At 33.3% G+C, this 26,938-nt stretch overlaps 1 protein-coding gene across 2 annotated transcripts in view; it reads left to right on the top strand.

The window, feature by feature from the left end:
• Positions 1 to 26,938, top strand: part of ERBB4 (erb-b2 receptor tyrosine kinase 4) — a gene marked incomplete at both ends in the record, with an annotated part of 956,569 nt that overhangs the window by 319,895 nt on the left and 609,736 nt on the right. For both annotated transcript variants that reach the window (XM_084249633.1, XM_084249632.1), the window contains one exon: positions 19,886 to 20,037. In XM_084249633.1, the coding sequence (XP_084105759.1) occupies positions 19,886 to 20,037 (152 nt within the window). The remainder of the gene's footprint in view (positions 1 to 19,885; positions 20,038 to 26,938) is intronic.

The raw sequence follows: 26,938 nt of genomic DNA, 5'->3' as shown, positions 1-26,938 counted from the left end.
TATAAATGCTAAAATAGATACTTAGTAAATGGAAAAGCTAGAATGAGTGAAGTTTGGGGATAAAAAAGACATTGCTTAATTAATGAGAGAGTTAATGGAAGAGGGTGTGTTTGTGTCTGTATTAATATGTGTATGTTATTTTTTAAATATAGAACATTTTGACAATTTTGCACATTAAGGATGTGACACATTTTAAGGGGCATATACTACTGTGCTGTGTTTCTATCTGCTGGTCAGTTAGCAAAATATTTTTTTCCCTTTGGTGATATTGTAGAATTGTCGCCTTCAAATAGTATTGGATTTTATAAGTTGTTTATTTTCATGTTAAATTTACAGCACCTTTAACTTTTTATGACCCATTTCATTTTATGAATCCATAAAACAATAAATTTAAAAAAATAATTCATGTGATGAGCCTGTTGGATTCAAAGCTCTGTGTGAATGTGTATGAACCATTCAAGATAACACTTGAGGCAGCAATTAGAGGTTTTACTAATAGATAGGGCATAAAAAGATCATGAATAATAAAGTACTTCCCATGTATCATTTATATGAATTTAACAAATCAAAATTGAAGAAAGTTTATTTACTATTTATTGGGGTATGTTGATCTGTAAATTCTTTAAGAAAATCAAGTATGTCTTACCTTTCTAATCTCTTTTCCTCACCGCTCCACCCCCTTTTTACCCTCTGTACTTTACAGAGTATGTAGTATGTAGTACATTTATATATTTCCTTCCCCTGTTTTCAAAGGGAAATATTGCCATGTGATATATTTTTCTGTCACATTTAACTTCAATCTGTAACCGAAATCTGAAAACAATATTCATTATTATACCTCACAGATGTAGCATCACACAAACACTTTTCTGAGTTGCACTACAGTGTATATTCTTCTTTGTAAATATAATTTCCGGAATCTAGCTAGTTTTTAGATTCCGTGATCCAGGAGGGGGATGAATAATTCTGTGTATGCCTAAAGCTGCAACAATGTTTGGCATTAATAATGGCATTGTAACTTTTCTCTATCCTTTAGTCAAAAGAATGTTCTTTGGGAGTTGTGCTGCCCCCTGCTGATGAACAGAGAATTAGAATAGCACCTTCAACTACTTTTTAGTAATGCATGTAATCCATTAGTACATGCTAATTCTAACACAAAGTCTGCAAAAGACCCCAGGTTTCAGTAAACAGTGTTCATACCAAAGTTTTGATCTCTGAAATCACCGTGCTCCTTTTGCATATCTTAGCCCTAACAAGAAGAAGGGGGGAGACAGATCACAGAAGAGAGACAACTGATGTGAGAAAATTAGGATACTGCCTTCTCACCACCGAAAATATGAAGAAACGTTATATACTCCAATTTTAGCAAGTCAGTTACTCCAATTTTGGGTTGCTGGAGAATTTCAAATAAAGGTGAAGGTAAAACATAACTTTACAATGTTTCTCAAACTAGCAGGATTATATTTTAGTGGATTTAATATTATGTTGGATAATTGTTACACCCTGAAGGTGATTTCATTACCTACAAATACATCCATTCTCAGTTTACTTGAATTTGCTTGAGGGCATGCTTCTTTTCTTTCTCAGAGGTTTAAAAGAAATATTTAGAGTTATATACTGTTGTAGTTAGAGAGCAGTTTGTGGCTGCTTCATGTTTTCTCTTTATTACATTCTTTTGAGTTTTATCTTGTGTGCTTTTGGAATAATAACCCTCACTTGATGTCTTATTGCTGAGTGCTGTTCAGAGGCTCTAGATGATTTTTAACACAGAATTTTAGAACTGGCAGTGATCACAGTGACCATCTTACCTAACTGTTGGATAACTCTACATTTTTGAGTCCACATATTGTAGTGGACTCACATGTATATTATAATTTTTGTATAATATACATGTATATTATAATTTTTGTTTTAAAGTGTTCAAAATAACCATAAAAAGCTTTAATGTTCCAACAGTTTTTTTCCAGTTCTCCCATTTTGTATTCTGTTCCTATATCCATATTATCCCACTTAAACCAATGTCTTCTTGAACAGGGATTTTCCAATTTTGAGGGAGAATTGGGATGGGGAAGAAAGTCTGGCAACTATTCTGCAGCTGCATTTCCAAATCCATTGAGAAAGCAAATCCGGGGAAGTGCATAGACTTCACTGCACACACAGAATTGGTGTTTGTGCAATGTTAATTAAAAAACATTAAATAGAGTGAATGCTTGCAGTAGTTAGGGACCTCTCTGCAAAAAGCCCCCTAGCTGTTCAGAGATAAATAATGTAGGAGTCCTAGAGAAGTTTAAATGTTGCTGGCGTTGCTATGGAATTTCATTGCTTCAGAGCCAGTACTTGCTTTATGCAAGTTAAAGTCCCCAGGCGACACTTGGCCCTCAAGTGTGCTGACTTTTCAAAGCAGGAGAAGGAATAGTACATATTTTCAAATGAAGAATCATTAATTAGCTAAGAATTGTTTTTTCTACTAACTTAGTGCCATATGCTTCTAGAGTCCCATTGTCAACAGTATTTGGCACTTGGGTACTTGGCTATTTGTTTAATGTTGAGTTTCAAAACAGGGTGATATCAACAGAAGGCATTGAATCTAATAAAATCCAGCAAGGCAGTTCCCAGTCCGTGACTATTCAGGATAACGGACTGGGTGTGCACTAATGTTATTAAGGAGCACAGCCTAAAAATATAACTGGCACTCAGATGAATAATTAATTCTCTACCTCAGCTAAATTTTTAAACTGAAAAGTTGGGGAGTTATTGGTCACGGCAAAGTAAAGCTATACTATTAAGACACCAGGAGGAAATGAAACTAAATGCAGCTAAATGAAACTGCACGCCTCTGTCAGACCTCCTTAATGAGGGAGGCTACAGTGACCTGGCCCCCTAGTGGAGGCCCATTAGGAAGCATGTGTGGGCTGTGCCCATTGGGCCCTTTGGGGGCCGGGGAGTGTAGATTGGAAGCAAGCTCATTGGATCTGAGCTAAGGTAGCATCAATTCAAGCAGAGGGTTCCAGAGCAGTGCTGTGAAGGGGAGCAGTTTCAAAAGGTAGTGGTAGGGTGAGTTCATCGGAAACCTGAGAGATCTGAAACAGGTTGTCAAAGTGAAGAAATTAATATAGAGAGAGACTGGAAAGTAGCAGGGGAACATTTCAGTGACTTTTCCACATTGTATGCTGGCTGCATGACCCATGGTTAGGTGGAGAATCCAAGCTTGCACACTAGCTATTGAGTTTCAGATGCTAGCTACATTAAGTAGCAAATTGCAGAGTTGGTGGATTAGGTAACTCCAAAGTAGGCTTGGCTGTGGGAACTTTTGTTTATCACAGGAAGCCTGTACAGCTACATGTGGAGAGGGCTTCAGAGTCATTTATAAACAGCAGTCTTTCCCCTTTTTTCTTTAGTCCTTATAAGGGTTAAGATAATTCTAGGATGGCATGTGAAACACTTTTGATACTGGAAGAAGGTTAATTTTATACTAGACAACCCTGAAATTACAACAATTGGTACCAAAATACTATTCATTGAGGAATATGATGGTATAATTATGAGGTAAAAGGAGGCTCTAATAGCAGATGAATGAATAGTAGTTATGCAATCACGAGTCTAGCTATGTCTAGGAATTAAAAATACCTTTCAAACTTCATGAGTCACAGAACTATAACTATAACTTGGGAGAACCTTCCTTTAAAACTTTCTTTTGCAAATGCATTTCATTTGCAGTTATAGTTTTTAAACTTTGTATGTATGGACATTGTGAAAAACATAATTATCTATACACTCATTTTTAAAGAAACATTTAGAATTTTGGTATATACTTTCAAACACCAAAATTCAGGTTGCTGAGTAAAACACTCAATTGCATTTGAAGTTTTCTTTTTTTTTAATTCCATAGAAGTGATGTTTAAATGTGAAATATCACCTGTTAAAAAATTGAAGATAAATACTAAAATGATATTCTGGTTTCAAGATATACTAAGTCTAGTGTCTATATTATTTTGCCTCTTAATTTTATTACTCTCTGCTCTGCCTGGGTCACAATAAGCTAATCTAGGTTTAAATCTATAAAACGTTCAAATACTTTTTATGTGACAGATGCACTAAATCTGCTCTCCCTAACTAGCAAGACTAGAACACAGAATTACAGGTACCTATGAGATAGCTGATCTTCTAGGGAGAATTAAGGTACACATACTGACTAGCAAGAAAACAACCAAGAAAATGAAAATAGATTAAATTTTGACATATAGAAATTTTGGGAAATGTAAATTGAGTGAGTAATTTAGACATTTACTGAAAGAAGGACATTTTCTGGGAATATTTTAGAGATAATAGTGGGCGGGATCTAGTCTAACTTTGGGAGTATTTGTGAGTTGAAATAATTTTAAAAATAAAAGGAAAAGTTGTGGGTGGATTGAATGATGGAGAGCAGTAAATCAGCATTTGATTATTTGGAAATTATTTGGAAAAAAATAACTGAACTGGATATTATAGCAGAATCTCAAGTCATGGATAGAAACATAATATTTGAGAAAACCACAGTTTTGAAACAAAAGAATTGACCTGAACCTCCAGAATCCCCCAAGCAAGCGCCCTAAATAAACCAGAGTACAGCAGTGTTCAGATTCATTTTCTATGCCTGATCTATTTTGAGTTAACTTTTCAATAGCTAATTAACTTCTATTTGATCAAGTGCAAAGAGAAGGAAAACAGGTTATAACAGAGTTAGTTGAAAAATTTATTATTCATTCCAACTTTACCATAGATATAGAAAAGCAATCATCAGTCCATTTTAGCTTAATCTATTTTTTTCTATTCCTTCTATGTTAATGACTTATAACAACAAGTAAATTATATCCAGTATTTGTAGAATTTTTATTATCTAATATTTATATCAAAAATTCATAATATTTCTCAAAAGCTCTTCTCCAGGATATCTAAAGTTTGAATTTCTGTCTATTAAAATAATTTTGGTTCTTAAAAGCATCTTTTCAATCATTTAGAGTCAAAAAAGGTTAATATGTATAAAACAACTTTGTAAATTATATAGCACCTTATATTTCTATTAGCTCTAATAATTTAATATTCTAATCTACTACATTAAATTGTCATACTATTGTTAGGTATGACTGCAGGTGTACATATATTTAAGCAAACATGATCTTTGAAATCAGAATTTACCAAATAGTCAAATTAAGAGGTGATTATTTCCATTACAAAAAAGATTATTTGTTTACAAAGTGATTTTCATGAAGACTTTTTAAAGAGAAGTTTCTTTAGTACATTAAAAATATTACTTGAAATATGCAAGTCAGCTCAAGTGTTTGAAGATTATGTTTCCCATAGCTATTGATTAATTTCTGTATACTGATAACACAGGCTTTTGTTCAATAAACTCTTTTTACAATGCGTTCCTTTTAAAAAGCTACATTTAACTTCATTTAACCAGGACCTGAAAAAAATTAGTATGTTGTGAGGATCGATTTTCCAATTATATAATCTTCTAGTGCTGTTTAGCCAAATGTTCTTTAGTATCCATGCCAAGTTTCATGATATGGTTTTCCTACTGGCAGGAGAGGATTAGACTTGGAAATCCTTTCATAAAGCTGGACAGTGACAGGAAGTCTTCTGTGTAATATGAGACCCTGTGCTCTGTGAATATAGCTCTCAATGAAAAGTTCTACTCCATTTCTGTTCTGAATTAGCTCTTTGATTTGGTTGAGGACTTTATATTGGTCTTTGTTTTCTCATCTGTGTGTACAAACTGGGCTGGATGATTTCTATATGTCTCTGTGCCTCTCATATTCTGAAATCAAATATAACATTAAGTTATATGTGACCTAGGAATTCTAGACAGGATTCCAACAGCTACCATTCATTCAGTCATTGAATATTTATTGGGTGCCTGCTTATAGGTCAGGTTGTACTTGCAAATGCTATGAATATTGCCATGAACAAAGTAGAATCCCTGCCCTCATACAGCTGTATAGTGATATATACAGACTAGTGGCTGTCTGTTATGGCTCCATTAGATAAAGTGACACATACATTTACAATAATTATTTAGAAATGCATATAGAAAAATCCAAAGACAACTAAGACTAGCCCTGTGGTCATATCTCACTTAAAGAAGGGAATAGATCAGGGCAGATGATATCAGAAAAGGAGCATGGGTTCAGATTGACCATAGTTTTCTAAGTCAAGATAAGGGCTTTTATTCTGATTAACATGACAAGTCATTTGAAGATATCTGAACAAGGAGATAAATGACTCAATTTAAGTCTCAGAAGACTAATATATATATATATATATGTATTTATATCTGATAAATTTTATAGCTGTTATAAAATAGATTTTTTTTTTGTGGGACCCTTGCTGGCGGCTGGGGAACGAACCGGTGCTGCAGAGGCTGTGAGGAGCCTGGTGGCCCAGTGCTCAACCGCTGTGCCACCAGGGGAAGCCCTGATATAAAATAGATTCTAAGGAAACAAGGAGAAAGGTCGGGACATCAGATGGGAACCAAATGCAATATTCAGATGGACTGTGATGACTTGAAGTAGGGACAGTCCATTAGATGGCCTGACAATATGTCAGGTGGAGCCCACAGGCACTCTGCAGGCAGAACTGACATGGTTGTTATGTGACTTAGATTTGTGGTGTAAGAAAATGGACAAGTTGGTTGACTAGATAGTTACCTGAGTAACTGAGTGAGAGGGGCACAGTTTTTTGAGGTAATGAGTTTAGAATTGAAGGAGTTTGGAGAGTAAGGATGAAAACCTCTTCTAGAAAAAATCTCTCTAGTAAAAATGAAAAAAAAAATCTTAAAATACTGGGAAAGCCTTTCTACATGTACTCACTTCACTGAGATTCATTTGTAACTCTAAGAATTACTTTTAAGCATGTTGCTATCTTTGGACCCCTTTTCATTATCTAATGTGAATAGAAAAAATGAGTAGTTAGTCACAAAAGGAGGGGATCAGGGAGTCAAGTTTCTTCATTTATAAAACCGACTTATACTTTCTGAGATTGTACTGTTCTAAATCCCCTTCCAGTTATTAAAACCTGAAAACTAGCACCTGTAGTAACTACTGTGGACTTGTAGTATAATGCAAAATTATTAACAGTATAACTATAATTTTAAACTTTTGAAGGATAATGTAGCCTTAGTATATTAACACTTCAACTTGGTTATGGACATTTTTATTTGATTTTAATATATAACTACTGAACACAAATAATTCAAAAAAAGTATCTATTCATCAACCAACTATGTTTCTAAGTGAGAACTACACTACACATAAAATTTGAACTGATTTTTACTCCTGGCTCTTCTAGGCTCTTAAATTTCTGATGATATTATATAACTTTCTAAGTCTCAGCTTCCTCATTTGCAAAGGCAATTATTATATTATAAAATGTATATAATAATGTGTTATTAATACAATAACTATATGGATTACATTATAATGTGTATGTAAAGCACTTGTAAAATTTCTGGCACTGCTAATTTCAGATGGGAAGAGCTACTAGTAATAATAATAACAATAAAATTTCATAATAACAATTCACAAATAAAATTGAATAAATTGTTAGAACTAATATTACATGATTTTGTATAATATCAAATTGAGTGAATTAGGGAAGACCCTAGAGTATATATAGAACTAAAATGAGTTATATCCAGTATGTACACATAGCCATGTCTGTATGTCATATACATTAGTATACATGCATAGATAGATACAGAAGTATATACAATCATGGAGAATTGGATTGCCATTGAACTTTATTACCTAAATTACTTTAGGTAATTTTTTTAAAGATTTATTTATTTATTTATACAAGCACTGGGCACAGTCAGAAGCGTGGTAGGGCGAGAGAATTCACCAGAGTCAGAGTGGAGAGCAGAGAAGGCAGACTGATGAAGTACACTGCTGTGGGGAGGGTGGCAAGAGAGATCTGCACACCATGTGGGACCTCACCTGGTGGCTGGGGATAGAACCGGCGCTGCAGAGGCTAAGGGCAGCTTTGCAACCCAGTGTTCAACCACTGGGCCACCAGGGAGGCCCTAATTTAGGTAATTTTTGCATTCTATTTTTAGAGTAATATATTTTTCTACTTTTTTTTTGGCTGATTTAAGTAAAATTTCAAAAGTTTACGTTAAAAGTCAAAGTAAAAATTAAATCGTATTGTTATGTAAGATGTCAATATTTTATAAAGTTACAAGATTATCAAAAGTATTGGCAATATTTTAATTAGCAAACACATTCTTATAAAAGAAATGGCAGAGCATAGCGTGATTATCTTGTCTTTTTTAAAATTAAAAAAAATCTTTCTGAAATTAAATTCATTTTGTAATACAAAAAGCCTGTAACTTTTATAAATTTAGAAATTACTACTAAACAATATAATAAAATAAATATCACTCAGGAATCTTCTAATAACAGAAAACACATTTTCTACATGTCATTTTATTTCCTACCCAACTGACATTTTTACACACATATATTTATAGATATATCTTTGAAAAATAATTGGTAGCATTAAGGATTATTCTAATATTTTATTTTTAAACCATATTTTTGAGATGACTAATAAAAAAATGATAGAATATATGAGACTTGTTCTTCAAAAAGCAATGCATTTTAAGGTTAGTGTGGTAACATATATCTGAAGAGGTGTGACCCCCTGATCTGAATCATATATGGGATTGTATGCTAGTTACCTGAATAAAAGCTAATGCAATTTTAAAAATAAGTAAATAAAAATTAATTTTACAGTCATTGTTTTCTTTGCATTGTCTTCTTTACAAATTATAATCAGTTGGCAAATATATTTAAAAACCGAAAATTTGCAAAGAATGTGACAGATGATTGATTGTACTTCACCCTGCAAGAAAATGTCAGTAGAAAACTGAATTCATTAACAGAATGACACTTATTGTATAATTTATTAAAAAAATATATTATTTCTGTGTCAGGAACTAAAAATGAATCATGTTCAGAAAAGGCATACTCCAACTTTTAAAAATTGATCAAATGTGTGCTAGGCTGTTGGGAGATTAAAAAATAGAAGTATTTGTTTCCATTCTGTGATACCTACGTATCAAGGAAAAGGGTAAGTGACTTAGTATAAAGTATGTATCTACCTTCTAGAAAATGAATTTTCACATATGAAACTTGCTGGCTACATAATATAATTAATTTTATCTTATTTATACATATATGAGGTTATTAGTAACCTCATTTTATACAGAGAAAGAGAATCATAGGTCATTCTCTACTTTTAAAATTGAACCTGATGATACAGAATTCCTGTGTTGGTATTAAATAAGATATTTTGATATTTGCATTACCAAAATATGGTAGATTTTGGCATTTATCATTTTGTCATTGTCTAATCACTTTGGACAAAACCTCAACAAAGTGTGAAAATTCATATGTATTAATACTATCTGGGAAATAATATATCCTTATAGGTTTTTTATAAATATGTATTTTACATGTAAAAGACATCTGTGATGTTATGTACAATAATTAAAAATCTGTTAAACATCACTAGCTCTTCATGAATCATAATCATAAATGAATCATAATCATAAATGAATATTTCCCCATATTTATTGAGTTATAATTGACATAATATTAAGGTGTACACAATGTTGATTTGATATACTTGCATAGTATAAAATAATTACCACCACAGCATTAACACCTCCATGTTGTCATATCATTAATTATCATTTCTTTTTTTTTTTTTTTTTATTTTGTGGGACCCTCGCCGGCGACTGGGGAACGAACCAGAGTTGCAGAGGCTGCGGGCAGCCTCCCAGCCCAGCGCTCAACCGCTGCGATACCAGGGGAGGCCCCCTATCATTTCTTTTTTATGGAGAGAACACTTAAGATATACTTTCCTGGGCCTGCCCTGGTGGCCCAGCGGGTTGAGTGCCACGCTGTGAAGTTGTCTGCAGCCTCTGCAGTGCCGGTTCGATCCCGGCCGGCTGGCGAGGTTCTCACATGGTGGGGCAGACCTCGCCTGTCTCATCCGCTGCTCCCCTCAGCAGTGTATTTCAGTCCATCTGCCTGTTCTGCTCCCCTCTCTGACTCTGGTGAAACCTCTCACCCTCCCTTGCCTCTGGCCTGTACCCCAGCTCTTGTACAAAAATAAATAAATCTTTAAAAAAAAAAAAGGTATACTTTCCTATCAGCTTTCAAGTATGTAATGCAGAGTTATTAATTATAATCACTATTCTGTACATTATATCCCCAGAGTTTACTTAATCTGTAAGTGGAAATTTGTGTACTTTGATCAACATCTTCTGTTTCCCCAACCTTCAATCCCTAGTAACACCACTCTACTCTTTGTTGCAGAAGGTTGTATGGAACATCCTCAAAAAATTAAAAATAGATCTACCATATGATTTAATAATACCACTTTCTGATATATAAGCAAAGCTAATATAAACAGGATTTCAGAGTATATCAAATCTTTCATTCCAGAGTTCAGTGACAATTGCATGGGAAATCATTCCAAATTTAGTGACTATCCATGCAGTGTCAGATTCTCCATTACTGACCAATAAGTTTGTGGAATGAGTAGGGTTGTTGCTGAAAATGTTAGGAAAAGAATGCCCTGGATAATATCTCAAAGCTATATAATGCCAAATTCATTAATATCAAATTATTAAATTAAGAGTAAAAGAACACAGTCTTTACAAGTATGTATCAAACAGATATGTGGACTATGGTGAAGAACTATGGGGGTGTATGTTTGTGGTTGGTGTATGTGGTATGGTAACATACATCTGAACAGGGATGATCCTATATCTCAGAATCTGGTAAAATGTTGTAAACCAATATTGCCTCAATAAAAAACAGGCCACAACTTGTTCAATTAGATAATTATTAAATCATGTACAATAGGGATTTGATTAAAAATCAGCATTAAATAGCATATGTAGCTATGAAAAACATGTCTATCCTATCTTTGTAGGAACAAGTTCTCATTGTCCTTTTAAACAACTGAATGAGGATGTATAGGAAGACAAATACAACTTAGATAACTGAATAAAATGTTTGTAAATGTGGCATTTATTCAGTGTTTAGATGCTGCTGAATATATTGCTAACACCATTTCCTACTGTCATGGAGAAATACCTCCCAGAGAATTACTTCTCACAGTGTGTCTGTCTTTTATAATACAAACTCATGTGTATTTATATATTTTATGCTTCTTATATTACTGTAAACATAATGAAATTTGACTGTGAATCTTGTTCCTGACAGTGAATAAAAACCAGAAAAAAAACACTATCTTTAAGAGCAACTAAATTTGTATACTCTCATTAGTTCTAAATATTTTACTGAGGATTTCTGTAGAATGGAGAATGTTATTGATTTGAGACACATCTTAATTTACTACTCCTTTCACACGTAATCCAAAGTTCCATTTACTGAGGTTTTCCAATTTATATTTGTTAAATAAATGCATGACAAAACAAATTAATGAATGACAGATACTTCCCTAATAATTCTCTACTTTATCAAATACCCAATTAAAATTAGTATTTGAGATCGATTGTATTGTAAGAATAATCACCTCCTGCTGATCTGAATCTGTTTTAGAGGGACCAACCTACTGGAAATTGTATAATCTAGTGTCTAGAATAATACGCTTTGGGTTATGAGAAAACAGTTTAGATAGATTATAACAAGATACGTTATTCTATAGCTATGTGACAATGAGGTGGATATTTGTTTTTGTATTCAGTAGCATCATATGGCCCAGAATTGACTTCTAAACTATTCTAAAACCTCTGTTAAAAGGAGGTCTCAGAAGGGTTCACATGTAGATTATCTGAAGATACAACAAAGGATCTTTAGTCCAAAATGTTGTCTACTCCACCTTTTCCTTTCATGCCAAGCCCAACACTACCAACAGTTTATTTTGATTTGAAGGTGTCATTATGTTTTTAGGTACAACTTTAACTTGAATGAGCAAATTTGGATGGGTGACTAAGGCTAGTGAGTGCACCAAGGCTTTGGTTTGTAATTATGCAAACAGATATGTGGACTAGAGGACAGATGGGAACAAAATGCAGGCCACATTCTGATGACCTACCAATGTGCCTTATCCCATCCAGAAGAGGGGTATTTTACTGCCTTTGTGCAGAGGCAATACTTGCCCTAGATTAACTTGGGATTGGAGAATACTCTGAGGGAAGGAGATCCTTAAAAACAAATATGTGCATTGTAATAACACCATGTTTTACTCTTACAACTTCTTAGTTTTGTCCATTACTCATAACTCATATAGCATGATTTAATGTCCCTGGAAAGTGCATGTTACCCTGCAATCAGCTACATAAACATTTGTTTATAGAAGGAATGAAAAAGGAAATCTTCATTCTGCAACCAGCGTAATAGAATGGACATCTTCCATTTCATAATGTGGATCTTTGCTAATGTTTAAGAAAGCAGCCTTGATATGTGAGCCAAGTTTCCTGCTAGGATATTCTAGTGTAAATTCCTCCTTTATGTAATTCTAACAGAAAAAAAAAAAATCCAGTAACTGCCACTTTAATTACAGTGAATGGCAAAGGTCTCACAGTGATAAGGCATCACAAGCAGACTGGTTTTTATTACACACAGGGGATGGTTGAAGGCATGATAATCTAGGGAAGAAAGATGGTTGCTAATGTTTACATACTTAGCTCCCACTGGCATTTCACCAGCTTGGAGGTTTGCACTGTCTCTCTTAATCTGAGATAGTGCATCCAGATTCACAGCAAGACCTCAAGGAGAGCCAGATGATGGGGCAGATGGCAGATGACTAATTTGGCAAGCCTTGATGAGTGGAAATTGTTTGCTTTAATTGCTTGTCAAGTCCAGTACCTACATTAAAGTTAAGGACCTAGCACTTTTACAGAAAACAGAATGCCACAAAGTAAAGAAGGACTTTCTGTGTGTGGTAGAAGTGGTGGGAAGAATGATAAAAAGGGCAGGGAGGGAATTGTGGCAGAAAGGAGAATATTATTTCATCCAAGGATAATGGCAGAAATTTAATTTTTGATATGCAAAGCATTTCTAGCATGTTTTCTAGCTTTCAACATGTGGATTTTATAAGTTAAGAGAAAAATGCTACCAAATATTTAAAGACAGGAAGACAAAAAACAAGAGCTAACAATTACATATGTGCAGTTACAAATCAGTTTTTGGTGATTCACATAACACATTTAAAAATCATTTGCAATTTTTAAAATTTTATCATGCTAATCTTTGAAATGGGAAAATTGGACACATCACAAGAATTCCCTATTATATTGGGAAGACTAGATTAGTGCAGACTGCACACAAACCATATAATTCATAAACAGGAAATGATCATGTGTAATTTCCAGATTGATAATTTTATTTTAGGGAGGTACAGTGGTGAGGTTGTTTCCCCTTGCCATATAATTTAGCAGTTTGAACCTATTTGAGGGCCTTTAGAGACTATTATAAGTTAACAAGAAGTAAAATACAGATCAATTACATAGCAGTCAGTAAACAGCCTATAGACTTGCCTTCCATCAGTCTGTGGTATAGAACGCCTATGTCTTCCCTGACTACAGCTCTATTAGTGAAGGTCTCCAATGCCAAATGCCCATTTCATTTGGCTCAAGGATCATTTAGAAAGTGTTTTAGTTCATTTTAGCAGATTTCCTGTTTTGTCGCTTTGGGAGTCAATAAAACAGTGGTAGAAGACACAGATTCAGAGAATGTACTATAGGGCCACTGTTTTGTTTTAAATATACAGATTTTTATTTTGAAAAAAAATACTTCCAGTTATATGTCATATAAAATACAAACATTGTTTTATTTTGTTGTATTTTTTCGTTAATACTTTTAAAATTAATTCTATGTAATCCATAATTTCTGAACTATAAACTCACTTCCATTGCTTATTATTTTGTGTATAATAATTTTTGATACAATATTCTTAAATTATTCATAGGTTTTTTTAAAAACATTAAAAAGTATAAAGAAAATTAAAGCTTATAAAATCTAGAAAAATATTAATGGAAAAATTCCAATTATTTCAAGTGTGAAATTCCAAGCAAGAATTCCAGCGTTCCAAGTATGTTTTCTTCCAGAAATACACGAATGGTTCATATTTAGAATTCATTAATAATCAATAAGTTAAAAACTGGCAAGTTAAAAAAATACTTCCTAAATATTTTAAAAATGCATGATAAACTTCAGCATTCAAATCTGAAATAATACCCTAGTAAAGAAAGATTCTCAAGCATCTAACATGATAAAATGTATGCTGAGTAAAGGCAAGAATATCTGTGAAGGTTAGTGGGACAGTTCTCTGAGTTGTAACCTGTGTGTAGATGATCTGTGTAACCGCCATCAAAATCAGTAAGTAGAATAGACTGCAAATTTCCTTCATGACCTTTTAGTCAAACCCTCATCGGCCCCACTCATTCCCTAGCAACCACTAATCTGTCCTTTGTCCTTGTAATTGGTTCTTTTTTCAAGATGTCCTATCAATGGAATCATTAAATATGAACCATTTGAGTCTGACTTCTTTCAGTCAGTATTATGCCTTTGGGGATTTTGCAGGTTGGTATATTAATCATCTGTTCCCTGTTATTGCAAAATAGATATTCACAGACCGGATAAACCAGAGTTTATCTCTTATCCATTTAAGGATATTTGGGTTGTTTCCAATTTTTGATGAATTTGAGTTAAGATCCTATGAACATCCACATACATGATTTTAGGTATATGTGATTTTTCATTTATCTTTGTATACATACAAATTAGATTGTTGGACCATTGGATAGGTCTATTTAACTTTATAACCTTATCAGATATTGCCACAGTGTAACCTCATCAAGAGTATTCACTGAAGGTTTTGTGTAAATGTATTAGAAACAGTTTCAAATATAGAATTTTCAAATTGGAAGAAATATAAAGACCTGCCATTGAAGGAAAGAAGATAGAACTCAATGAGAAGAAAATCACTGCCCAAATTTAGACAAATAGACAGTGTTAGAACAATGAAAGTGTCATGACCTCCTTTTCTCTTGCCCTGTGCACATTCCTCTTCATCAGACTGACTTCAGTATATCACCGTGCAAGACTTGTAATTTGATTTACTATGTCACATAATATACACATATTGTATACTGAATGTGTATATAGGTATACTCTACACATACTATATGATATAAATTCTGTATTACATATCGAGTAAGTGGCAATAGCTTGAATTTATTGACTACTATCAATGAGCCAAACACTGTATGTCAAATTAATATATTGACCCATTTAAATTCACAACTTCCCTATTAGGTAGGGGTGGTTCTATCTGTTTTATAAATGAGGAGACAAAAATCACAACTAGTCATATTACATTGTAAGCTAGTGAGTAAGCTAGTCTTTGCGAGAGATTTGTCACTAGGACTTGTATTCTTAATTTATAAACTAGATTTTATTATTAAGAACACAACATAAAATCTCATTTTGTGAGATTAGGGAAACTGAGACTACAAGTTGGAAGTGAATTGCTCAAGTACATTCAGCTTTTAAAAATGAAGGACCAGCATTTGATCCTGACTCAATTATCATTCTTAATGAATGCAAAGTCCATTTATTTATTCAGCAAATATTGACTGTGAATTATATCTATTTTCCAAGGTATTGAGCAAAAACCGAGCCTACTCTTCTGTGGAACTTGCTTTCTACTATAGAGACATATAATGAACAAGTAAATAAATATATAATGTAATTTCAAATAGCAGTAAAACAAAAATAAAGAAAGTAGAGTTCAGTATATGGAAACCTGATATTTTAGATAAGTTGGTCAGCGAAGGCTTTTCTGAAAGAGTGACATTTGAGCAAAGACCTAGTAGGGGTTCTCACAGAATATGGTGAGAAGTTTGAATTTTTTTATTAGGTGTGATGACACCAATGAGTGTTTTTAGTAGGGGAGTGACATGAGCAACTTATGTTTTTGAAAAGATTGTTCTGGGTTCTGTGGGGAGAACCATTGAACAGGAGCAAGTAGGGAATCTAAGAACTCAGTGAGGGGGTTAATTTCAAAGCAAGGGGAGAGATAACAGTGGCTTGGCTGGAATGACTACAGTGGAAAAGGCAAATTTGGTCCTATGAGGATATATTTTAAACATTGAGGTTTGAAAGCTTTTCTTCTCCATATACATACACTAGAACTCAATAGTAGTCATTGAAAATGCTCAACAACTCTTGCATACTCTAGATATTTTATATCTTCAGGTTTACTGCAACTCCAGATTTTAAATACCCGATAATGTACATTAAACTAAATCATTTTCATTATATTAACATTTCTGAAAGATGAAATGTAATAGTATTAAAGCAAATAGAAAAAATAAGAGAATTTTTAATCAGATCATCAAATATCTTTTTTGCGGAGCATTTCTGACTTACATACACACTATATATATTACATATATAATATGTTTATTTTTTATTCATTGCTTACAGCTTTACTAACCATGTGCCTGCAATAAATACACAAACTCATCAATTTTATCAGTAGTTTTCTGAAACATTTTATCAATAGTTTTCTGACAGTAGGTCGACAGTGGATGCTAAATACATTTTTTACTCATTTCTTAATTCATATCTTCCATAGGCATTTGATTTGAAAGGCAAATATTTAATTCTTTTTTTTCAGCTCTTCTCTGTCTTGTGTAAGCAAATGGAGTACGAGTTTCGAGTCACAGCAAGCCTGGAGGCAATAATTGATTTTTAGTATTAATATGGATATTGTTAATGTTCCTTCATTTTGATTCTATTTTCCCCGTGAATCAAATGAAAATGTTAACCAATCTTTTCATAGTGCTACAAACACCTAATTATATTCTTAATTTTTTATTGAGTGAGGATTATGTAGTTCAGTCACTGTTGGATGTAAATCTTAAGTCAGGAAGAAAAAGCCCTTGCTTGCAATTATAGCTACATTTGTAATGGAATCAATACCAAATAGAATAATTGGTGATTTTATTAAGGTCCCACATAAAGTTTTATGCCTGGGGTTACAGTTGAGATGAAAACGCTAGGGTGCACATGTGAATTCACAATTTTTGAAGCTTGAACTGTTGTAAGCCTATAGATTAAGTATTTTATAACAGTGTTGGTCAGGGGGACTGAATTTTGTTAAATTTGTTTTGGCCGGTGAAGAAGATTTTTCAATTCTGTTTGATAAACTGCTTTGTGAAATCAATGAAACTTGATGGTTTAAGCATTGTCTTGTATACATTGCTTGATTGTAAAATCGATTGACAAATAGAAAGTGTGAGGCATTCTGTGGAGGCTTCATGTAGAGAAATACAAATGATTTTTATGCATCTATCCAAACTAGTTCTTTTAAAATCTTTGTCTTTCAAGATAGAAATTATGAGGAATGTATCACTGATTAAAGGCAGTTTGAATCAAAGATAAATATACAAAATAACCTCACTGAGGCAGAAATATTTCCTAAATGGAACGGTATATACTAAAAACTCCAAGGTCCAGAATGTTTGGAGAATATTGTGATTAATCAGATTTTCTGTTTGTTGAGGGTGTTTTTTGTTGAAAAATATTCTTGAACATATGTATTCCAATTTCATGTTTTCATATGCTATATACAAAACACAGCTGATCATTTATTGAACAATGGAAACTTTTCTGAATTGAGGGTAATTTTGTGAATACCAGTTATAATTATTTTTATATTACTCAAATGAATAGTGTTAAGTGATAATTTCTTGCAAAGCACTGTACTGTATAGCTCAGCAAATACAAAACCGCATCTGTCATTGAAGAGTTTACAGCTTTTATGGGTTTCTTATACAAACAAATTACCATAATAATAGTTAATAATTGACATTTTCATATTATATACCTTTTTTTTCAAAAATGCAGAATAAGAAGCCATAAAAATGCATGTTTATTGCAGTTATATTAATAGATGTTTCTACCAAAGTTTCTACAGTAAAAATCAGAACACAGTGAACATTTTCCTTTTCATTTAAATGTTTGCATATTGACATTTTATATTTTAATGTTAAACTATAGATTTTATTTTTAATTGGAAGAAACTTATGTAACATAAGTTGTATGTAAATGCATTTTGACATTTTCTTTTTTTTTTTTAAAGATTTATTTTTATTTATTTATACAAGCACTGGGTACAGTCAGAAGCGTGGGAGGGTGAGAGAATTCACCAGAGCCAGAGCAGGGAGCAGAGCAGGCAGAAGGACCGAAGTATACTGCTGAGGGGAGCAGCGGGTGGCAGGAGAGGTCTGCGAGCCATGTGGGACCCTCCTCCAGTGGCCGGGGAGCAGCCGGGGATCGAACCGGCGCTGCAGAGGCTGCGGGCAGCTTCGCAACTCAGCGCTCAACCGCTGCACCACTGGGGAGGCCCAATTTTGACATTTTCTATTTTAGAAATGGTGCAGCACATTTATTAATCAATGCTTAATACTCTATCAGTAGCTGTATTAAAACATAAATTCATCATCACTGAAATGCAAAATAATTAAAATAAATCCATAGAGCAGTGTCTTTTCTCAACATGTTTATAATGATTTTGTTATTAATTTGCTGGAAGTAATAAAATGAAGATCATGGGTTAGTAGTGTTTCTTAGAGATTCTCTAGAGTATATTCCCTTCAGCGGGGAATAACCTGGACTTTGACTTGACTGGTGTCAGGTTCATGAATCAATTGCTTCTTGTTTTCCTGCTTATATTGAATAATATATCAACAGAAATTAGTTTTTGTTAATGTTGGTTAATTTTATAATAAGGTAATATACAGAACTAGTAACATATTTAGATGATCAAGAATGATTTTGTTTCATATTTGTTTTCATGAGATCTTTTTTTTTTTATCATAACAACTCTGTATTAACTTTGTTCTCTACGACTGAATCTCCAGTATGTGTCTATCCTTTCTTTACTTATAAAAATATGCCAAAATTGGTAATCATTTTTAGGTATTGCTTCAAGAATCTGCTTGAAAGTGTCTTTGCATGTGACATATGTATAGAACAAAGAATCTTTGTTCTTGTGACAGGGAGAGGTGGGGGGAAATATGAAGATGTTGGTGAAAGGGTACAGACTTCCAATGGTAAGATGAATGATTTCTGGGGATCCAATATATAACATGGCAATTGTAGTTGACAATGCCATATTATATACTTGTATGTTGTTAAGAGAGTAAATGCTAACTATTCACACCACAAAAAAAAAAAAATAAATAAATAGTAGCTCTGGGGCATGATAGAGGTGTTAACATGATAGAGGTGTTATAATGCTAATCATTCTGCGAAATGAGAGTATATCAAACCCACAGGTTATACACTTTATTTTTTTTAAAGATTTATTTATTTATGCATACAAGAACTGGGGTACAGGCCAGAGGTGTGGGGGGTGAGAGGACGCATCAGAGACAGAGTAGGGAACAGAACAGGCAGACTGACTGAAATACACAGCTGAGGGGAGCAGTGGGCGAGTCAGGAGAGGTCTGCTGCACCATGTGGGTTGCTCCCTGGCTGGGGATCGAACTTGTGCTGCAGTGGCTGTGGCGAGCTTCATAGGTTGCATCTTAACCCCTTGCACTACCAGGGAGGCCCAGGTTGTACACTTTAATTGTGAACAGTATTGTATTTCAATTATATCTCAATAAACCTGGAAAAATAAAATTGAAGATATTTATCAGTGTGTGGGCCCATGCCTCTTAATGACAGTCAACCTATTTTAATTTAAAGAATTGGGGTAGAGTGTTATGGACTAGACATTTGAGGGCAACCACCATTGTGCATGTGTGGAAAGGTTCTGTAACTCCTTGTATATCTTCTTGTTTTTGCAGTGTGTGCAGGAACAGAGAATAAGCTGAGCTCTCTCTCTGACCTGGAGCAGCAGTACCGAGCCTTGCGCAAATACTATGAGAACTGTGAGGTAGTCATGGGCAACCTGGAGATAACCAGCATTGAGCACAACCGGGACCTCTCCTTCCTGCGGGTAAAGCTGTCTTTTTCTTTCTCTTCTCTTGTTTGTGAGTGAACAGTGATGTCAAGATGCATGAAAACAGGCCAGGTTACTTGTACTTGATGGCTGTGTTCTTCTACCTGGCAGAGATCACGACAATAAGCAGAAGATAAGAGATATCAGGGCACACCATCCAGGAAAAGAACAAGAGTAACAGTGTCATCTAGACTGACATCCTGAGTTTAGACAAGTTTCTGTTGCCCTAAGATGGATGAATGATGCTGTCAGGGTGTATTACCTGACATCTAGCAAATCTGTCTCTGAATTCCAGGCAAGAGGAAAACAGGCTGGAGACTAGGAGATTCTAAGAATTAATCATCTAAGAATTGGTAAACTTAAGTAGTAATCACTTTTTCTGCCCCTTTGGACAGTTTATATTATTCCATGTTACTACAATGAGATCAATGCTGTTCCTTGTAAAAGAAAAATGACATCCAGTTTTGAACACATGCAATTAAAGTAAATTCACGGGAATTTACAAATACTTATATAGGTTGATATTTGCATGTACATATGTGTATATGTGCATATATGAAGTGGCATGACAACAACAGGTCCTTTTACAAGGGCATTTTGTCTCTCACATATACTTACTTTGTTAACAAATGATTAATGTGTAAAACGTTCAGTTTTTTAAGTTTGTTTTAGCTAGATAAAGAAAATCTGAACTTCAAAGAGACTTTGACAAAGTGAAACGAGGATGTTTTGTACAACTAAGAATTTATTATTTGCATAAGAATTAATAAGATGTGTTTTAAATAGTAGCATCCCTAGATATAGCTTATCTTGTTTTCAATGATATTTACTTACTTCTCAGGATCACTGTCTTGTATAAATCATGACTAAACTGTTAGAATAAGTGATGCTATAAACTATTTGTCGGTAGTGAATCATTTAAAGAACAATTTATTCTTAATAATTCTATTGGTAGATAAATAATAAAAACTGATTTCTAAATACTTTAAATGTGATAAGTATGTCTAGAATTGGTAACCACCTCAAAGCTTAAATAACACTGTGAATCTTATATATTTTTAAAATGACTGTTGTAATCATATAGGGATAAATTAGGAAGATTTTTCTATTTTTAAAAATATGAATTATTATTTATCAAGAGAAGGTAGTAAACATTATCTAAATCCAAGAATGAGAGCACTTTTTGTGTGTGTACTATTGTTTCAAGGAATATTTACAAACTATCCTAGAATAGCCAGTTTAGGAATGCATCTGAATTCTGGTTTTTAAATTTTGGTTGCAAGTTTCTAACATATCCTAATTATTTTGAAGTAAATTTTATTCTTCAATGTTAAAGTAAAACCTTGAGGGTATTTGAACTGATTTGTAGATTTAGTTGTAATTGCCAAGACACATAGTGATGTTATACAAAAGGAAAATTGAGAGAATTTTGAATCAGGGAAAAGATTCGTTAGTCTATTAGATCAGAATAATATGAGATATGTGTAAAAGGCAATATAAACCATTGTTTTACTGCTAATGTTTGCTATATATGAACTAAATTTTGCTGGCTTAACAAAATCATGGTCATGAGTGTAGTAAGTGACAAGTCTCTAAGTAACGTAAAATGTCTTGATAATTGTGTAATGATTTTAGAGATCTTATGATTGTATAAGATAAGGGAAAAGAATGACAAAATAGACTTCTTTTAATTTTTTATCTTTAGAAATATGATCATAGCATAGAGATCTTTGAACTACATAGACTGTATTATTGAATATTCTACTTTTTTGGGAAACTTTAAAAGTAAAAAAAAATGAACAGATTTGGGGAAAAAGTAAATAAGGAAGATCAAGGAATTCAGGATACGGCAAGATACTATCTGGCTCAACTAAGACCTTGGTTTCATTAGCATGATTTTGTTATAATAAAATCAGGAATATGCTTGGCAATGAATTTCAAGTTTTAGCAAGTAACTCTTCTTTTACCTACATCTTAACTCTTTTCTGCAGTATGAGCTTTGGTAGTTGGTGAAAGCTAATTCTAAGACTGTCAGACTGGATAAAAACATCTGAAATATTTACATTTCTCTCTACTTCTAGCTTCAGGTTTTACTTACTATTAACCTCTGCAGTTCAAAGCAGATAGCTATAATTAAATCAACAGTGTAGGGCGTAGTTTTATATTTGTGTTTGTTTCGCATAAACTCCCACCCACATGTAATTCTATGCTTGGCCTAAGCTGTCTGCTGCACAGCATCATTTAGCAAAATCCTATGTTGAAGAACTCATATTTAAAAATAAATTGATAACTTACAAAAGACTTAATTCCTCTGAGTCAGAAAATGATATATTGGATATTTGTTTAAACACTAGCTACTGCTGCCTACCTATGTTTACTTATAGTTCATTAAGTACCTGATAGAATGATCTGTGTGAGAGAGATTGACAGAATGAGAAAAGTAGTCATGATTTAGAATTGTTGAAAAATCAGAGAGGAAAATACCACTTCAAAATAACATGGAGGGCCTCCCCTGGTGGCGCAATGGTTGAGCGCTGGGCTGCGAAACTGCCTGCAGCCTCTGCAATGCCAGTTTGATCCCCAGCCGCCAGCAAGGGTCCCACATGGCGCGCAGATCTCTCCTGCTGCCTGCTGCTCCCCTCAGCAGTGTATTTCGTCAGTCTACCTGTTCTGCTCCCCGCTCTGGCTCTGGTGAATTCTCTCACCCTCCCGTGCTTCTGACTGTACCCAGTGCGTGTATAAACAAACAAACAAACAAACAAACAAATAAATAAATCTTTTAAAAAATAACATGGAAACATCTATGGCATAATAAGGTAGGTACACATGTGGCATTCTCATATTTATTTATGGTGTAAGTATAAGAGTCTCATAGAGCATAATTTTTCATCTGTGCATGCATTTTGGTTGTCTTCATAGCAAGGAAGAACAAGCCTCAATTTAATTTTTTATGAATAACTTTCTAAGACAAGTAACCATTATTTTGTAACTTCTAGAAAGCAAATAAGAAACCTATATCAAGTATTTTTGTAGTATTTCAATACTTACTCATTAAGCACATTGGTCTAAGTTTTTCTTACATGTCACTAATTAGAATGGATGACAGCAAAAGGACCACAATGTGTAAGATGCAAAATACTTTAGAACTAACCATCGCTAGGGTCAAAGAAACTGCACCTTCAAAGAATACATTGGTCAGGCATCTAGCCTGAGAAAAACATAGGATATACCAACTTGTTATTTCTCCTCCTCTCTAAATTTCATGTAAAACATGTTTGTAGTAAAATACAACATGTGTTACATTTAGATGATGACATCTTAGCTGGCTAAGATGGAGAATACTAAAGAGGAAGGAGAGAGAATAATATTTAAGCTTGTCTTATGGGCAAGGCAGACATTCTGGGCTAAATGGAATTCTCAAAGCTTTGATAGTTTCTGAAAGCTGTTTCTAAGACTGTTAAACATAATACATATGCAATTTTGTATGTATGTATTTACAGCTGGCTTTTAAATTGAAACTTGATTTTATACTAAATCTAATCATAGAACTTGTAATGTATTTGAAAAAGCTGTGCAATTTACACTTGGCCTAAGAAAATATATTTTTCACTCAGAGGTTAAATACTGTTTAATCTGAAAACATACATTGAATCAAAATCCTGATGCTCTTCACCAATGCTACATGACAAATCAAAAGATTGGCAGTTATTGAAGTATATTTCCCAAACTTTCTTCATTACTCATTTAAATGAGATATTAAATAAAAATATATTTGAGAATTTTCTCTATATCTTAAAAATATAGCAAAATAAATGTTGTAGCACCTATAAAAACAATGAAATTTTAGTAGAAAAAATATTAGTGTTTTGAAAAAAGGATAGAAATAATAATCCAGTATAATTTATAATTATAGTGTATATTAATAAAGAACATATTAATATATAATGAATGACCACTCACACATATATGAATATTAATTAGTAGTCATTTTCTTGGATTGAGTCAAATTAGTATAAAATATTACCCTCTATAATGTTCCTGAGAATATTAAAAATGAGAATATTAACAGATTTTTTTTAAGTAACTAAATTGAAATGCATTTTCCAGAAAAATATGCCCTGGTTGCAAATGTACTTAAATTAAAAATAAGTCTATTAGGATGCTGAGCAGATGCAAAATATTCTTTTATACCCCTGGGGGTTGTGGTATTTAAATTTGGCTTAAATGGTGAGTGCAATGAGTTTATAGGCTTACCTTAGCCTTAATTAGAGAAAAATGCAAGTAACAAACCTATTTCACTCTATGATTCTTAGATACTATTTACTCAGGGGGATTGAGTTTATAAAGGTTATTTCTTCACTTCCTTTATTTATAAGTAGCAAAGACCTTGGTTCAAAGAGAGGAAACTAATAATATTTGTATGAGTTTTTAAGCTTAACTGCAAACATTTTGACAATGGGCTCGCTTATAATTCTAAAAATCCAAACACTAGAATATAATCAAATAAAACCTCTAAAAATTCATAACTATGTACATTTTCATTAGCTTTATTTTCACTGACAAAATGTAACACTTTTCTCTCAAAAAAGGGAATACTTAAATTTGAAGAGCAATTTTGTATGAGACCAAATCAATTTTAAAGGTCTCTTTTTGTTCACGTAGAGTATAATTTGTAGTTCAAAAGTGTAAAAATAAAATATGAAAACAGTTACATTTAGAAGCATTGTAATTATTTCTCCTGATCCCTAATTTGAACCCATTAACTATAAAATACTATATTAAAATATATAATAAAAGTGATAAAAATTAAAATATTTTTTTTGGTAAATACAGGCCCTTTGAAATTATTTCAATTAATGCTCTACATAGTCATTTCTATTAAATCAGACTGTGTAATTGAATATTGAAGTAAATCCTTTTAAACAATTTGATGCCACATTTGTTTACAAAAATAAAGAGCCTATGAAGATGCCTGACCCGGTAACCTTGGTAAGAGGTGGCTCTGTCTATCTCTACTGGGTTGTCATTTTTTGATATCCTAATGACTCTGTCTGATCAAGATTTATATGTATTTACATTGGAAAGACCCTGACAGAAAGGGGGCGGGGGGCAATTGAGATAATGACTGAAGATATCAATTAAAAAGCAACTGCTTATGTATAAAGCCATGGATAAAAGTCAAAGAACACCATACATCACCAATTTACCAAACTTTGCCAAGAGATAACTTACCTTTCCTCTTTTGCTGCCAGGTATATACTTACATTGTATACTTTTTGTATACATACATTGTAATGTGACTTTGTGCATGTTACATTATAACATAAATTCCCCAGTAAATTCAGATTGTGCTTATATGTATTTGGCTTGAGTCAAGTGAAACCTTCCTGTTTCTGGAAGTTAACACTCCAGAGATCCCAAACCAATAAATAAAAATAAGGGTTTCTTCCTTTTTTCACTCCCAAGGCAGCAACTATTGAGCTTTTCTGTAAAGACTTAACAATAAATTTTTACAAGGCTTTGTAAGAGGTTTAACTTTTCGACAGTAGTGAATTTATATTTTTAGAAAAGTGACATTGCAAGTAAACACTTGGTTGTTTTTTAGAGGCAATCAATAGCTAAAATGTAAAAGACTCTCTAAGTAGTGAGTGAGGGTTGTTCTAACAATTTAAAAACATTATCACCTGGAAGCTTTGGAAAGCATTCTTAAAACAATCAATGTAGAGCATGAAAAGATTTGAGAAGAGTTTTTAAGAGAAAAATAGTGGAAAGTTCAAGCAAATATGGACTGTATGTTGGATTTTGTTACTTTTTTCTTAAAACTTTCCATTCTCTGGGGACCATGTGCAAAATTCATTGTGTGTGTGTGTGTGGGGGGTGTGTGTGTGTATGTAAGTATGTATGTGTGTCATCACTATTTTTAAAATTAATTTATTTTCTTACATCATTGTTAATTTTTGCAGAGTAATTGATCTCTCCCCTCAGGTGTACTCCGGATAGTTCTCCCACTACCATACCATCCATTACTCATTACTAGAGACCCTTGTCCTTTCCCCCCTGCCCTGTTTTGACCTCTTTTCCTCCACCTCCCCTAAAATTCTGTGACCACTATGGAAAACTATGCAAAGCCTCTTCAAAACACTAAAAATGGAGCTATCATATGCTCCAGCTATTCCACTCCTAGGAATCTACCCAAAGAACAAAAACCCACTAATTCAAATGGAAACTTGCAGTCCTATTTTTATTGAAGCACTATTTACAATAGCTGAGATATGGAAACAATGTGCAAAATTCTTATCAAGTTCATATAGTGTCTGGCCTCTGTCTATAAACTTTGCTTTCCACTATCATGACTGCATTCAAAGTCATAGCCATCTTTCATGCCTGACCATTGTGCTTTGTTGAAGTAACAAGTACAAGTAACTCTACAGATCTTTCCATCATTCTCAGATCTTCTCCCCATCAATAATAAAGACACAGGCCCTTACTCCTGTATTGTTAAGCTTTATTCAATTTTCAGATCTCCACTTAAAAAACATTTCTTCTAGGAAGCTTTAATGTCTTCCATTTCTTACCGAATTCCTCCCATTATTATATTCATAGCACTGTGTACTTCTTTGTACCATTTCTACTATAATTATTTCAGTATTTTTTTTTTAATTTCTCTCTACCTTCCTAAGTGATATATACCTTGGAGACAAGGGCCATGTCTAGTTCATTGTAGAATTCTCAAGCTAACTCAGTGTCTGTCATATAGCAGCTGTTCAGCAAGTATTTGTGGAGTAAACAATTAAGTAAGTTGAAAAAGGGCAGAAGTGAATTATTTTATTTTTATACCATTTTTTGCTAGAAAAAAATGATTGCACAGGAACTTTTCTTATATTGTTTACTCTTCTAA

Source organism: Talpa europaea, assembly GCF_964194135.1.
Source record: "Talpa europaea genome assembly, chromosome: 1".
In the NCBI taxonomy this organism is placed as follows: Eukaryota; Metazoa; Chordata; class Mammalia; order Eulipotyphla; family Talpidae; genus Talpa; species Talpa europaea.
The sequence above is the reverse complement of the archived record's forward strand: the minus strand, read 5'-3'. Positions and strand labels throughout refer to the sequence as shown.